At 36.4% G+C, this 16,673-nt stretch overlaps 1 protein-coding gene across 5 annotated transcripts in view; it reads left to right on the forward strand.

Annotated features, from left to right (window-relative positions):
• The window catches only part of TEX10 (testis expressed 10), a 33,725-nt gene that overhangs the window by 7,263 nt on the left and 9,789 nt on the right, over nt 1-16,673 (forward strand). For all 5 annotated transcript variants that reach the window (XM_070431064.1, XM_070431065.1, XM_070431066.1 and 2 more), the window contains exons 5-11: nt 2,769-2,881; nt 3,678-3,916; nt 4,645-4,780; nt 6,497-6,672; nt 8,250-8,427; nt 12,223-12,311; nt 14,494-14,627. In XM_070431064.1, the coding sequence (XP_070287165.1) occupies nt 2,769-2,881; nt 3,678-3,916; nt 4,645-4,780; nt 6,497-6,672; nt 8,250-8,427; nt 12,223-12,311; nt 14,494-14,627 (1,065 nt within the window). The remainder of the gene's footprint in view (nt 1-2,768; nt 2,882-3,677; nt 3,917-4,644; nt 4,781-6,496; nt 6,673-8,249; nt 8,428-12,222; nt 12,312-14,493; nt 14,628-16,673) is intronic.

Below are 16,673 nucleotides of genomic sequence, written 5' to 3' on the forward strand. Positions count from 1 at the left end.
CTTTTTTCTTACTTTTGCTCCACACAACAAATTAATAGAGCTTTGTGAGAGAGTTACCTGAATATTAAAATTTTTTTAAGTGAAATGCTTGTTTTATTATACTTATTTTCATTAGTTATAATTCACAGTGGGGTTACAATTTATTGCTTATGGCAGATTGATTATGTAGGAACATTCTAGTACCTGGTGGCCACTTCTAGGGATAAAAAATTGCTGATTAAGTAGTCTTTTCTGGTTTGTGCCACATTGCCAAGTTAGTTTAGTAGAAATGGATCACACTAAAGATGTTATAACCATCCCTGAGTTATTTTTGTACTACTTATGTTTTAGAGAAGAAGCTACACATGAACTTGCTGAGTGTATACTATTTTATCTTGATAAAGGATGTAAGGTCAGAAAACATCTCTAAACGTTACCTTTATTGTAGGTAAGCTGTACTTGCAGGTGTAGTGTGAGTGAAATTAACCTAAGTGAATTCCAAGTCTCAGAGTCAGTATTATAATTACACAGTATAGAAATTTCATTGTGTCTTAATTTTGTATTTTAATGCTTGCTACTTTTTGTCTCTAGGTCTCATTGCTATTATAGTCTTTTTCCCACAAGGGTTAGAATTTGTGAAGAACAGTCAGGTGTAATAATTTATCAGAGGTTTATTGAGTATCTATAAATGTGGCTGTTTAAATTAGTTAAAATTCAGGCCCTCAGTCACACTGCCTATATTTCAAGTGTTCAGTAGTTACATGTGGCTAGTGGCTACTATTTTGGGCAACACATGAGGAATAGTTCCATCATTGCAGAAAGGTCTGTTGAACAGCACTGCTCTACAGTGAGCTAGGTGCTAGGCTCTGGGAGTACAGAGATAAACATGACTGACAAAGTGCTTGCCTCCACAGTACTTACCTTCTGGTTGGGTTGATAGATGGTAAACAAATATATGATGGCAGTACTAGGAAAAGAAAGTAAAGCAGGGGAGCGAATAGGTGCTGGAACAGAGTGGGGGGGGGGGGGTGTTTAAAATAGGGAGTCAGGAAGTGCTACTGAATGAAGTGAAGGAGCAAGTCTGGTGAAGACCTGTGGGAAGAGCCTTCTAAGCAATACGGAACAGCAAGCGCAAAGGCCTGAAGTGAGAACAAGTGGCCGAGGAATGGGAGGAAGGGCTGTGTACGTAAGGTACTGGGAGAATGGTAGAAGATGAGGGAGAAATAGTGACAGTGGCCAGATCACGTGAGACCATGCGGTCCGTGGTGAGGAGTTTCGATTTTAACCTGAGGGTGGTGAAAAGACATTGGAGGGTTTTGAGTAAGGGAGTGACACAGTCTGAATTTTTATGTTTTATAAGGTCGCCCTGGCTGCTTTGTGGAGAACTAACATGTGGGGCAACAGGAAAAGCAGGGAGAGCAGTTAGGAGGCTATTGTAAACTAGATGGGAGATAAAGTGGCTTGGAGTAGAATGGTATCTAGTGGTTGAAATGATGAGAAGCAGCTAGGTTCTGGTAAAGCCAGCAGAAGGAAAAGAGGAGCAAGGATGATGCGTAGCCAAATGATAGTGTGGCCGCTGGGGAACGGGCGAAGAGTTCAGTTTATTCATGTTAAATTTAAGATGCCTATTAGAAGTCCAAGAGGAGATGTTGGGACTACATTTATAGGTCAGGAAAAAGAGAAGAATCCAGTGAAGGACACTAAGGAGCTATATGGTGACCAGCTATTTTAGCACCTCAAGTCCCACATCCCAAGAAACCCCTCAGTCTGGCAAAATGGAAGGGTTGGTCCTCTGGGTAGGAGGGAAAAAGTGTTGTAACCTGGAATAAGACAGTGTTTCAGGTAGGAGAGAATGAATGGTACATTCACAAATACTGCTGAAGAATTAGTGTTGACTACCTTTAATGGGAAATAATGAAATTGGGAAATAGTGTTATGTTATAAATAAAACACTAGGTAGAAGACTGTTGTGTATTTTATAAATATTGCATTAGTGGTTCAAGTTCAGGGTTTTCTTCAATCTTTATTCTTTCCCTTCTCCTCTTAAACAGTAGATAAAATTCAAGTAAAAATAATTATTAAGCACCTAAAGATCTGTGGGTGAAAACTGGATGCTCTAACAGTTTATTCTGATTTTTAAATTTATTTACATATATCATGAACAGAAGCTGTATTTTTATTTTTATTTTTTTATTTTTTTAAATATATTTTATTGATTTTTTACAGAGAGGAAGGGAGAGAGATAGAGAGTTAGAAACATCGATGAGAGAGAAACATCGATCAGCTGCCTCCTGCACATCTCCCACTGTGGATGTGCCTGCAACCCAGGTACATGCCCTTGACTGGAATCGAACCTGGGACCTTTCAGTCTGCAGGCTGACGCTCTATCCACTGAGCCAAACCGGTTTCGGCAGAAGCTGTATTTTTAAAAAATATGTTTGTATTGATTTCAGAGAGGAAGAGAGAGAGAGAAAGAGAGAGAGAGAGAGAGAGAGGAGAAAGAAACATCAAAGACGAGAGAATCATCGATTGGCTGCCTCCTGCAAGCCCCCTACTAGAGATTGAACCCACAAGCTGGGCATGGTGCCCTGACCAGGAATCAAACCATAACCTCCTGGTTTATAGGTCGATACTCAACACTGAGCCACACCAGCTGGGCCAGAAGGTGTATTTTAATGGTTAATTTATAGTTGAATATTGACAGGTTGTCAAATTTCTGTTTACAGTTTTATTGGTTATTTATAATTACTGTTTTTAGTAGGTTTTCTAATCTTTGCTCATTTTAATAGGAGTCTTGGCTTCGAAAGAATTATCTTACAGATTTCAAACACCATTTTATGAGTCATTTTCCATATGCCTTAAAAGAAATAACCAAGCACAGAAAGAAAGAAACAAATAAAAGGTATTGTGATTCTTTACCACTGTACAGACTTGAACAGTTGCTTCACCTGAAATGATGAGAAAATAATTAGCCTTAAACTTGAACTTTCTACATTGTGAGGTGTTTATATCTAAACTAGAGGCCTGGTGCACGGGTAGGGTCCCTAGGCCTGGCCAGCAATCAGGGCAATGGCGGGGGGGGGGGGGGGGGGGGGGGGGTGGCCTTCTTTCTGCACCGCCCCCTGGTGGTCAGCGCATGTCATAGCAAGCGATCGAACTCCCGGTCAAACTCCTGAGGGGGCACTTTGCATATTAGCCCTATATATATATTTGTGTGTGTGTGTGTGTGTGTGTGTGAGAGAGAGAGAGAGAGAGAGAGAGAAAGAGAGAGAGAGAGAGAGAGAGAAATAAATAAAAGTAGCAGTAGTTCGGCTGATCTTGAATAAGTCACTTTAAGTCTATGAACTTCAAGTTTTTTATTTTTTAAATCTGAATGTTTTGTGCTATCTGGGGTCAAATAGAAAATGATATAAATATGAATTTAATAAAATTTGCTGAGGTGGATGCTTTATTTGGGGGAGACACTATGTAATTATCTCTAAGCAAGAGAGTATTTTAAAGGTCATGTACTCTCATTTATACAAGAGGAAACTGGTAATGAAACTAATATTAATAGGTTATCAGTGACAGTAGCCTGAAGAAAGAGTGATATTGGAAAAAAATAGTTTTCTTTGACTCATTGATAGATTATTTAAGGATTGTAAGTGAAGTGTAAGCATGGTAGACACCAAACTTAATTGATGTGTCTTTGTTTTTAGCATCAAGCATTGCACGATTCTCTCCAATAATGTAGACCATCTCTTACTGAATTTAACACTATCTGATATCATGGTCTCTCTGGCAAATGCCTCAACTTTGCAGAAGGATTCCTATTGGATAGAAATGATAAGAAAATTTGTGACAGAGACCCTTGAAGATGGCTCTAGGCTAAATAGTAAGCAGCTGAACAGGTTGCTTGGGGTATCCTGGAGGTTAATGCAGATACAACCAAACAGAGGTAGGTTATGCTGCTTTATCTTTATGTGAGAGGAGCTCTTATGCATGCTATTTGAATTGATAACTTTTAAACATTCCATGTAGTCAAGTTAATTGCATTCAAGCTATAAAAGGTAGCTGGCAAAGGATTATCTACTTAAATACTGAAATTGTTTATGGCCCAGGGCATCTCTTTCTTAATGGATAGGTCCCTTCCTGAAGCAAATTGATACTATTTCTAATAGATTACAGAATTGGTGTAAAAGGAGGTAGATATTATTAAGAGGAAATGCCATTGAGCCTAATGAAGAAATACTCTCTTCTGATGTAGTTGGATTAGAATTTGAGAGCTTTTTCCTTTTTTTCTTATAGAATGAATCCTGCCTTTCTCTACATTTCTTCTAGCTTGAAGTTACATCACTTTGTCAGTTTTTAGTGTGACTTACTAATTTTCTCATTCAAAAAGCTTTCCCATTTGGTTTTCATCTTAGTCACCTTTCTAATATCCTGCTTTTGTTATCTCTACTTAGGTTTGTTTCCCTTAGGAAAGTTTATACTGTAATTTCTGGTAGGTTTGACTTTTATATTAGGCCATTGCTGTAGGACTTCAATGGTAGTCATCAGTTTGTGGCTAAGATCTGCTTTGTTATAGGAATAAAGAAAACTATCCTCTGTGCTTTTAAAGGAATTTGGGGGCTGATGACCAAATATTTTTGATTCATAAGTAGTTGTTTTTTTCTATGTTTTTAGAGGCTACAGAGTCTCTCATCAAGGCAGTTTATACATTGTATCAGCAGAGAGGCCTTATCCTTCCAGTTCGCACTTTGTTACTGAAGTTTTTCAGTAAAATCTATCAAAAGGAAGAACTGAGATCTTACAGATTCAGGTAAAGTTTCATTTACTTTGCCTTTCTTTTTTACACTGAGTTATTTTGTAGTTTATTTAAATAAGATGATAGGGTGCTTAAATTCTAGATGGTTATGTTTAAGAAATGATATATAATTTTATGAAGAAGCATATAGAATAGTGCCAGTAATCTTTATACACATAACTGAGCAGATAAAAGCCTCTTTGAGTATGTCTGCTTATAAGTAAAGGATAGTTGGAACAACCTACAGCAGCCTCAGCCTTTCTTTGCTTCTCATAAAAATTATGGAGATTGAGCCCTGGTCAGCATGGCTCAGTTGGTTGAGCATCAACCTATGAACCAGGAGGTCATAGTTCGATTACCCGGTCAGGGCACATGCCTGGGTTGTGGGCTCGATCCCCAGTGTGGGACGTGCAGGAGGCAGCCAATCAATGATTCTTTCTCATCATTGATGTTTCTATCTCTCTCCCTCTCTCTCTTTCTCTCTGACATCAATAAAAATGTGAAAAGAAAAGAATGAGGGCAATAGAGATGAGTTACTGGCTTAGTTTGGTGCTGTCAGTTGAGACAGACAATAGAAGAGTGGAACTAAGGAATTAATTTCTTGATATGGTGAATTTGATGTTTATTTGGGACAGCCTGGAAGAGATGTTGGCTGGAAGGTAGAGATTTGGGATACCTAGTTAAGTGTAGGGAGTTTTTAGAATATATTTGAGTCTCTACTATAAGCCAAACACTTTCCATAATTTTTCTGAATAATTCTCATAGTACTACTATGAAGGGTAGATACTGTTCCTCTCATTTTACAGAAGGAAACAAGCTTAGGTTAAATAAATGGGTGGTTGTCAGTCAACTAATGGGTAATAGAGGTAGCTGAGATTTTAAATTCAGGTCTGTGATATCAGAAGTCATGCTTAAATCACTAAGTTTTTTGGAGTCAGCAAAAGTGATTGCTGTTACCTGATTAATGGAGACATTAGAGCAGCGGTTCTCAACCTGTGGGTCGCGACCCCTTTGACAGTCGAAACACCCTTTCACAGGGGTCGCCTAAGACCATCTTGCATATCAGATATTTACATTACGATTCATAACAGTAGCAACATTACAGATATGAAGTAGCAACGAAAATAATTTTATGGTTGGGTCACAACATGAGAAACTGTATTTAAAGGGCCAGAAGGTTGAGAACCACTGCATTAGAGCTTTAGCAAGTATACTAAAGAACTGAAATAACACAAGTTCAAAGCCATTTAGTGCAGGGGCACCCTACATTGCATCAGTAAGTTAATATAGTGCAATAATTAACACTACTTAGGATAAATAGTTACATGTTAATGTTTTTATTGATTTCAGAGAGAGGAAGGGAGAGGGTGAGAGGGATAGAAGCATCAAAAGAGAATCATTGATCGTCTCTCTCCTGCACGCCCCCCCCTACTGAAGATTGAGCCCACAACCCAAGCATGAGCCCAGACCAGGAATCAAACTAATGGCCTCTTGGTTCATGGGTCGATAATTTAGTGCTCCAAACCTAGTGGGTAAAACCTAGAAAATGCTGCCACTAAGTAAATGATGCTGGTGATCTCATAGGCTCTCAAATGTTTAAATGAGTGAATGTATTATTGTAGATGACTTGTCACTTTATGGTGTATTTAAATTGAAATTTTTTTTTGTTTAAATTTATGTTCCTTTTCTTTCAAATTATACTTTATTTTGTTCTTCCTTGGCCTTTCTTAGATATCGTAGTAAAGTGTTATCCCGTTGGCTGGCTGGTTTACCATTGCAACTTGCTCATCTTGGCTCCCGAAACCCTGAACTCTCAACACAGCTTATTGATATCATCCAGACTGCTGCAGCACGAGCAAATAAAGAATTACTAAAAAGTTTACAAGCTACGGCTCTCCGAATCTATGGTAAGAGTTCGCTTAACTGTATAGGTGATCATTGGTACATTGTGATTTAGAAAAGAAGTTTCTAAGGAAAGCTCTTTAGGTTTGCCTTTCCTTTAAATTATTGTAGGTTACTTGTGCCATGATTAAATTACCCAAACAAAATCAACCATCACATAGTAAATTAATTTTCCTTTTTTAAAAAATATATGTATTTCTTTATTGATTTCAGAGAGGAAGAGAGAAGGAAAGAGAGAGAGAAATATCAGTGATGAGAGAGAATCATTGATGGGCTGCCTCCTGCAACACCCTCCACTGGGGATGGAGCCGCAACCCAGGCATGTGCCCTTGGTCAGAATCGAACCCGGGACCCTTCAGTCCGCACGCTGACGCTCTATCCACTGAGCCAAGCCGGCTAGGGCTAATTTTTAACACTAAGTATTCTTTATTAGAATAGTTTTAGAAGGTTAATGGTTATAGGTGCTTCTTGCATTCTTAAATTGTTTTAAACCACCTGCTATTCACAAATTTAAAACTGTCAAGTATTTTAAATTCCTTTGAAGCTTTGGTGGGAAATCTCTTATTTAATCATAATGGATATCTTGTATGGCTTCATATGTTAATACGCCTTATTGATCCCTAGAACTATTTCATATTTTAGTCAAAATATCAATTAAAAGCATTCTGGGATATATACATATATAATTTACATTTGTTCTTGAGATGTAATTCACATACCATAAAATTTGCCATTTTATAATGTACAGTTCAGAAATTTTTAAAAAATATATTCCCAAGGTTGCGCAAACATCATCGCTATCTAATTCTAGAATATTTTTATCACCTCCAAAAGAAAGTACCCATTGGTAGACCCTTCCCATTCTCGCTTTTCCCAGCTCCTGGCAAACACTAATCTGTATTTCTGTCTCTGGATTCCCCTGTTCTGGGCATTTCTTATAAATGGAATTATGCAATATGGGGCCTTTTGAATCTGGCTTCTTAGAGTGTTTTTAGGATTCATTCATGTTGAAGAAGCATATTTCAGTATTTTATTTCTTTATTGCTAAGTAGTATTGCATTTAATGGGTATACCACTTATATTTATCCATTCATTAAGTGAAGGACATTTGGTTTCCACCTTTTGTGGGTATATTTTAAAATCTGTTTTCAGTACTGCTTATATGTAGGAGTGTGTGTGTGTATATGTGTGCACGTGTATATGCACACACAAATAGGTCTTTTGCTTTAGGTTAGGTTTATACTGTAATTGTCACTGTTTAGCAAAAGTGCTTGTTTTTTACTCTTTTGCTTTGTATCCAGTCCCTTTACCCCCATGAAAGTTCTTAGTTCAAACAAGACAAACTTGGATGTTATGAAATTATTGCAGTGTTAAACAAATGTATCTTTAAATAAACAATGGTTATGTTCAATGTTTTACTTTAGAAAATAGCTTAAGCAATCATGTTTTATGATGAAACTTTTTCATGTAATTGATATGTTGGAATTCAGCATAAGTAAAAATAATCAATCTTCTTTATTAATTTAATCTCTGCTTTGTACATCTTTATAGTTGAATGTAATGTGTCCATCTGTCCCACTAGATCCACAAGAAGGCACTGTGGTGGTTCTCCCAGCAGAGTCTCAGCAGTGTTTGGTCCAGCTTATATATTTTCTACCCAGTCTACCTGCTGATTTGCTTTCTCAGTTAAGTCGTTGCTGTATTATGGGAAGACTCAGTTCAAGTTTGGCTGCCATGCTTATTGGGATACTGCACATGAGGTAACATGCTCAAGGGAGCTGTATTTTAAATGTATAATCTTTTCCCTCTAAACATTGCTACTACCTTCATTTGCTCTTAATGCAGCAATTAAAACTACATTGTTATTTTTAGATAAAGTTCATTAGAGTAAGACTGTTTCAAGTTGTTTAGTGATTTCTATAGCTAGATTGGAATAAGGGTTGAAATTATCAAAACCATATAGTAAGGGTTTACAGTGGCACTCAGCCAGTGTTACTCAGTGGTTGAGTGTCGACCTATGAACCAGGAGGTCACGGCTCGATTTCCAGGGCACATGCCTGGGTTGTGGGCTTGATCTCCAGTAGGGGGCATGCAGGAGGCAGCCGGTCAATGATTTTCTCTCATCACTGATGTTTCTATCTTTCCCTCTCCTTTCCTCTCTGAAATCAATAAAAATATATTAAAAGACAAACAACTTAACAGTGGCATTAAGTACATTTAGATTGTTGTGTAACCAGGACCACTATCTGTCTCCAGATTTTTTTTATCAAGCTAAACTAAAACTCTGTGTCCATTATATAACTCCTCCACCCTGCCCTCTCCCCACCACTGGTAACCACTATTCTATCTTGATGATTTTGATTATTCTGGTTACCTTATGTAAGGAATCATACAATATTTGTCCTTTCGTGTCTTGCATATTTCACTCAGCATAACTCTTCAAGGTTTATCCATGTGGTAGCATGTGTCAGAATTTCCTTCCTTTTTAAGGCTTAATGATACTCCTTTGTGCTTATACACTACATTTTGTTTATCTCTTCATCTGTTGTTGGACATTGGTTGTTTCTACCTTTTGGCTATTGTGAATAATGCTGCTATAAACATTGGTGTGTAGATATCTGTTTTAGTCCTTTTAATTCTATTGGCTATTTACCCAGAAGTGTATTGCTGAATCATATGGTAATTGCTTAATTTTTCAAGAAACTGCCATGCTATTTTCCACAGTGGCATTAACATTTTACTCTGAAAGTTTTATAACTAATGTTTCATATCGCATGTGTTTAAAGAAGCCTTAACCGCCTCATGTTGGTATCATCAGGCATAGTATTTTAGGACTCAGAAATATTTATTTCTGCTTGTGGCTCATGGTCAGGGTCTGATATGGTTTTAGGCAGAAATTGAAATTTAGGCCATAGCTGTAAAGTTTAAAGACTAGTTTCCTTGTGGGTTTTTGTACAGATCCCCATTACAGTTGAACAGGAGTATCTCACTGTTTGGTAGACTACCTTTCTTTGCCAGGCTTTTCATACCAGTTTAGGACATATATTTGAATCCAGTTCTCCAGAGTTTGCTGCATAACTGATGATAATGTTTCCTTTTAGCAGAAGAGAGCTATTTGCAACATGTTGTTTATATGTGAATATTCAAGGTTTATTTCTTCTGTGTACATCTGCATTAGAGAGAGATTTGGTCTTATTTTTAAGTATTTTAAACATTTATTAGTTTCTTGTGGTTTTTTTTTTGTTAGAAATTTAAAAAACCCTACTCTTAGCCTAGTGTAAGCAATTATTTAATGGTAGGCCTTTAAAAAAATTAAGTGTATTTTAAAAAAATATATTTTATTGATTTTTTACAGAGAGGAAGGGAGAGGGATAGAGAGTTAGAAACATCGATGAGAGAGAAACACCGATCAGCTGCCTCCTGCACACCCCCGACTGGGCACGTGCCCGCAACCAAGGTACATGCCCTTGACCAGAATCGAACCTGGGACCCTTCAGTCTGCAGGCCGACGCTCTATCCACTGAGCCAAACTGGTCAGGACAAGTGTATTTTTATTTAAGTGTAATTAAGTGTATTTTTATTTATTTTGTGTTTATTGACTTCCAGTAGAGGGCACTCTGTTCCTTTGATATAACTAATGAAGGGTCTGTTTTAACATTCAGTTAAAATCACCTTTTGAACACTTCCCTTTGAAATTTATTCTCTTTAGGAGGAATATTGTTTTTATAAACATCAATTATGTTTAACTTTTGTCAAGAATGTTTTCAAAAGTCTTTCTTTTTGTGGAGATTTGTGGTGACTGTTGAAAATATGTTAATTTACAGATAATAAAAGGGCTTAATAATAACTAAAATAAAAGTTGATTGTCGTTAGAAGTCACCAAATTAAAGTTTCCCTTTTAGTATTTGCACAATTTGTTAGTACACTTCTCTTTCTGTAGGTGTATTGTGCCCAAATGAATCTTTTAAAAAATAATCCAAAATTAAGACTTTAAAAATTTTTTAGGCCAATACTACTATCAATGTATCACTTTTCCCAGATTTAGAATAACAATAATGCTTAGTTTCTTTTAGCGTACCCTGGGGGTGATTTCATATCTTTGTTTTTTTCTTCAAAACACCCCCTTCTGTCCTTGACCGTGGCTATAACTAGCCAACTTTTTCATGATCTGTTACCTGTAGTATGATAGTCTTGCTTCTCAATCCCTTTATTTTGTACATTGTTGCCAGACGGATTTTCCTGAAATATTCCTTGAATCATTTCTGATATTTATCTGTTACCTTAGAGTTGCTGCCCCTACCTTTTCCCCCACACATTTAGAGTTTGAGTTTGACTTTTCCCTCATACGTTATACCATGTTGTTCCACTGGACTTTGCTCAATCAGATCCTCTCTGCCCCTAGTTTATTTGCAGTTGGATTGGGGAACATAAATGTTAGATAAAAATCTCTGAGAGAAAGGAGAGATTCTTGGACTAAGAAATTTTGGCTTGTTTTAAGTAGAGTGAATATATGATCTGGTCATGGAGGAGCAGTTCCAGTTTATTTCTTTTGTTCCAGCTTAATCAGCAATAGCATCCCTTTACTCTCAGACATGTTCTGGCTTGAACAGTATATATGGACATCATAGTCTTAAGGAGAGTGTGATCTATTGTCATTTGTCCAAAGTAGATTCCTAAATGGATGTGTACTCCTTTTAGCCACTGGATGGCACAATTGATTCCTAGTTTCACTGAGTTAAATACAGTTAACAGTGAAAAAAAATTAAGTGCTTCTAGTCGAGTTACAAAGTCCTAATTTTGTCTGACATATATTCAGATATCTATGATAAAATTTGTAGTCTTAGCTTATTGGATCTGACCATTCTCAGCCTTTTGCTAGATTCCTGGTTGACATTTGCTGTCTTCTTACCCTTACCTTGAAGAGAATTTTTAAAGGAGTCACTGGAAACTGAACTCATAGCAGGAACCAGATCATCCTCATTTAATGAGAAGATGCTTTACATTTAGATATTCCCTTGAGCCCTCTTCCAATACTTTGGCTACACTATTAAGCAGACCTAGTTTCAGCTTTGCAAAGTATGGGAGCTTATAGTTAGTTATCTTTGAGTGGCTTTAAATGTAAGTATTCTTCGCCTAATTAAGATACTTGGGCTTAGGTAGGAATCTGGAGCTTGTTTAAAGTAAGCAAGGTGAGACTTTATAAAAGTCAGGTAGTAAATACATAGCAGTTGAAACTACTGAAAAAAAACAACCTTAATCTTGGCTCCTTAGAGTATGGTTTTCAAATGTGTAGAAATTTTCTAAGTTATACCATATACTCTGTGGGCCAATTATGCTTTTTAATGAGACTTTACATAAATATAAATGTTAAAAGTTGAAATTTCCGTATCATGGTAGTTGAGCTCTTATATATAAAATTAATACATGCTCTAGGTTTTGTTTAAGCTGTTAAATTAGACTTGTTTTTAAAAAGAAAAAAATGGTTGTATTCTGTGTTATTCTTGAGTCTTCAAGTTGGTCACTTTTGGTAATATTTCTTTCATTTTTTATTGTAGATCATCATTTTCTGGATGGAAATATTCAGTTAAAGACTGTTTGATGAGTGATGTGGATTATTTCAGCTTCTTATTTTCAACACTTACAGGTAACTACATTCACCTACCAAGTAAAGGAAAGAAAAATATCTAGTATGAAGATTATTCTAAAATTTACTGTTTAGAATATGTTTGGTTCTAAGTTTTGAGGATGATAAATAAGATGTCTCTTAGAGTGAATTTTATTGATTAATAAATGGAAATCTTTGAAGGAATATTTGTACCCTACATTGTCAGGCTCTTGAGGCAGGAAGATGCACGATTCATCTTTGCATCTCATACTACAAGTACCAAAATCTTGGGAAGTACTTGAATGTCATGATTGTTTTTTCACGTTCTTAGTCTTATTTCTCAACTTTATTTTTTCAACATTATTCTTATCTTTAAAGTGAATTGGACATACATGACTCTTATTCAGATAGCAAGGGAAAACCCCATTGCATACTTTTAAAAATTGATGAACAGAATATCTATTTTAAACATGTTCAAAATGGTCAACTTGATAGGAAGAACATCAGATTTTGATTAGCCATTTTCTACATTCCATTTGCCCTCAAAGTAAAATTGGTAAAATGAATATGGAAATGTCCTAAGTTAGATGTGTGAGTGTTACTATTGTTTAAATGATTGTACTCGTTCAGCATTTCAGTTTTATACTTGGGTGATGATGAGATTCTTTGAATTTTTTGAAGACTTGTGATTAGGAGACATATAATTAATATGTTATCAGAATCCAAAGAGAAGTTGATAGGTTCTGGAAATGAGCTGAATCTTGCAAGATAAATTCTTTATAATAAAAACTATAAATCCTATATAATAAAAGCCTAATATGCTATGTCTGATCGTCCGTTCAACCAATCAAAGCATAATATGCTAATGATATGCTAAGGTCGCTCAACTGCTTGCTCTGATGTGCACTGACCACCAGGGGGCAGACAGTCAACTGGTCGACCAGTCGCTATGATGTGGGGTAGATGCTCCGACTGGTAGGTTAGCTTGCTGCTGAGGTCCAGCCGATCGGGACTGAGCGAGATGTGCTGGACATGCCTTGGAGCCTTCCCGCAGTCCCTCCCAGGCTGGCCAATCTCCCGCATCCCTCCCCGGCCCTGATTATGCAATGGTGGGGTCCCTCGGCCTGGCCTGTGCCCTCTTGCAATCCGGGGTGAGACACCCTCCCCCCCCCCCCCCCCCCCCCCCCCCCCGTGCATGAATTTTGTGCACCAGGCCTCTAGTTTTATATAAAAGATAAATGTAGACTTCTACATGTTTACTTGATAGTTTGGATGTACACATTTGAGATGGAGGTGGGGTCTTTATGTTTTAGGAGTAGTACCTGCCAAAAGGTTTAATGGTATTTGAAAGCTCATTATGAGCCAGTAATGGGATGTAGTTATGAAACCAGATGCTGCTGCTTTGGGCTGTGTTCATGAAAATATAGTGATAGGAACATCAAAGCAGAAAGCTAGGATCAGACTGACTACATTGTTGGTATTCTGATCATCATGAGAGCTCTCTTCTCGGGAGGGATTTTTGGATAGGTCAGGCCAAATGTAATAGGGGTGGTAAGAGAATCAGACAGTAGTTTGAATGGACTATTACAAGAGAATACAGAGTTTAGTATATGTATGGAATATGTTCTTTTATTTGTTCATTTGCTTTTTTAAACCTACCATTATTTGGAAAGGTTGCCTTTTACTTTTTTTAGGTAAATGTCATGAAGCCCTTTATATAAGGGGGAAAGCCTATTTCTTGCTACATTATAGATTGGGTCAGAGCACACATTTGTGTACATAATTATATGAATTTTACTGCCTCCATTACCAGCTGTTCATCTTTAAAAAAAAAAAAAAATTATTGATTTTTTTACAGAGAGGAAGGGAGAAGGATAGAGAGTTAGAAACATCGATGAGAGAGAAACATTGATCAGCTGCCTCCTACACCCCCCCCAACTGGGGATGTGCCCACAACCAAGGTACATGCCTTGACCGGAATCGAACCTGGGACCCTTCAGTCTGCAGGCTGACGCTCTATCCACTGAGCCAAACCGGTTAGGGCCAGCTGTTCATCTTTTAAAATATTATATGAAATGCAGAAATTTGGAGGCAACAAGGTAGCTTAAAGAAGACTTTGTCTTAAAGATACATGTCATGTATCTCTGTTTTTTAAAAAATATGACCCATGTCCCTTGCTTTGTGAAATATTTTAATTTGACTTTCTTTGTACCCAAATTAGGGTTTTCAAAAGAGGAGTTGACTTGGCTTCAGAGCCTTCGAGGAGTTCCTCATGTCATCCAGACACAGCTCTCCCCTGTGCTGCTTTATCTTACAGACTTGGAGCAATTTTTACACCATTGGGATGTAACAGAGGTAATAGTGCATTTATAAAGAAATTTCTAGCTATTAAAATTCAGTAGTGTACTAGTATATTAGGATTGCCTTGTATGAGATATTCTTAGAGATACAAAGTAGTATGAGACATGATCCATGTTCTGAAAGCGTTTATGATCTTGGCCAGGAGTGTTTTTTCATTATGGGTTATGCCACTAGAATAAAATAAAATAAATTAGCTATTTGAATAATACTGATTTATTTCCTTTTACCTAGCACAGGACAGATAGGATAGGTACATCTATGAAAAAGAGGAAAGGCTTCATAGAAAAGGAAGAATTTAAGTATTGAAGGATGAGTAAGACGTATGTAGGATTTGGTGTCCTTGAAGGTGGCTTTTTTTAAACAACAAAAATTGAGCAGTTCCTTTGGTTTTAAGTTAATCTATACTTTATTAAAGTTAAATTTTAAACCCTGATTCTTCCTCAAAGTTCAACTTACAAATCTTACTTTTTAGAAAAATGTAGTCAACTTAAGCATTTATTTTAAAAGGGGACTTGGATTATATTTTCTTTCTTTTAAAACAGTTAAAACTTTAAACTGTTTAAGTAACTGTTAGTACAGTCACTATTTGTCAAGTAGTTCAGTTTTCTGACAAACCTTCTCACACATGTTAAAGTAAATCTTAAATATCTAACTTAAATGTGATAAATCTTAATACCTTAGGTTTCACTATTGATAGTGAAATTCGCATTAAAATGATTAGTTTAAATTAATTATTGACATGGTTTAAATTGGAATTATAAAGCTGATCTTTTACCCTAATAGGCAAACTTGTCTTGCATGTAACAGATATGTAAAATGAACTAAAGCAACATAAACATTAATACTAAGGATTTGATTCTCTAAAACATTTCTATATCAACTAGTTTCTTTTATTTCTTTATTTTCTTTCCTTGCATTAAAAAATACTTGAATGCAAGTATGAATGCTGCAATTATGTCATCCCCAAATAATTTTGGTTTCAACCTTTCATGCAACTTCTGAGGTTATCACTTCTCTGCTGTTTCATTTTACTTGAATGATTAAGAAGGTCTCTGACCAGGACACTGACTATATTCTTTTCTAATAACTTCTCATTGCCAGGACAAGTCTATTTTTTTAATCTCTTTGTTAATGTTCAATAATTTACTTCTGTTTTATGTACCAATTGATTTTATTCAGCTGATCTGTTTACTTCTTTCATTATGATCTGAATACTCTTCATGTCCTCCCCATATCTTACGGCTATACTTTTTGTAGATATATGAAGGGATGTCTCTCATGGTTTTGATTCTGATCACAATACTTTGGACATGCCAATGATATGTCTCTTCTCTTTATTACCCTAGTGCCTGGTACTGTGTTTATATGTAGGTTCTCCAAAAATATTGGATTTTAAAAAGTGAGAAGAATTGGGTAACCAACCTCATTATTTAATATCTAAACTTTTTTCTTGATAAATGAAGAGAGCTACGAAAGATAGACTGAAGTTAGGGCCTTCAATATTAGATTGGGGAGTTTGGGTTTGCCAACATTAGTAAGAATAGTTGTTTTAAGGGACATTGGAGAAGGCATTATATGGGTATTAATGAGCCCAGATTCCAGGCATAGATTTACCAGTGTCTAGCTTGGTAACCTGGACAACTCATATAACCTTTATCTGATAATTTAAATTCTTATAAGCACATAATTTGTGTAAAGCCAAGACATAATTGTCATGAAAATGTGATCAGTTATATTTCTGAAGTGTACCTTTGACAAGGGCATGTATTAAACTTCAAGGTTGCTGTCTCTCAGATATTAAGTAGTAAATTAGGAAAAATCAGAAAGTCTAATTTTTGGTTTTGAAGTTCTTAAGCAAAGAATTCTTTATTATTTTTTTAATCTTTATTGTTGAAAGTATGAAAATATTACATATTCCCCATATTTTCCCTATTGACCCATTCTAGCCTGTCCCCACCCCACCCCAGGCCTTCACCACACCATTGTCTGTATCTGTGGATTATGCATATACCAGAGGCCCAATGGATGAATTTGTACGTG

This window comes from Myotis yumanensis, unplaced genomic scaffold, assembly GCF_028538775.1.
Source record: "Myotis yumanensis isolate MYYU_CA2020_CCGP unplaced genomic scaffold, mMyoYum1.0.hap1 SCAF_12, whole genome shotgun sequence".
Classification (NCBI taxonomy): domain Eukaryota; kingdom Metazoa; phylum Chordata; class Mammalia; order Chiroptera; family Vespertilionidae; genus Myotis; species Myotis yumanensis.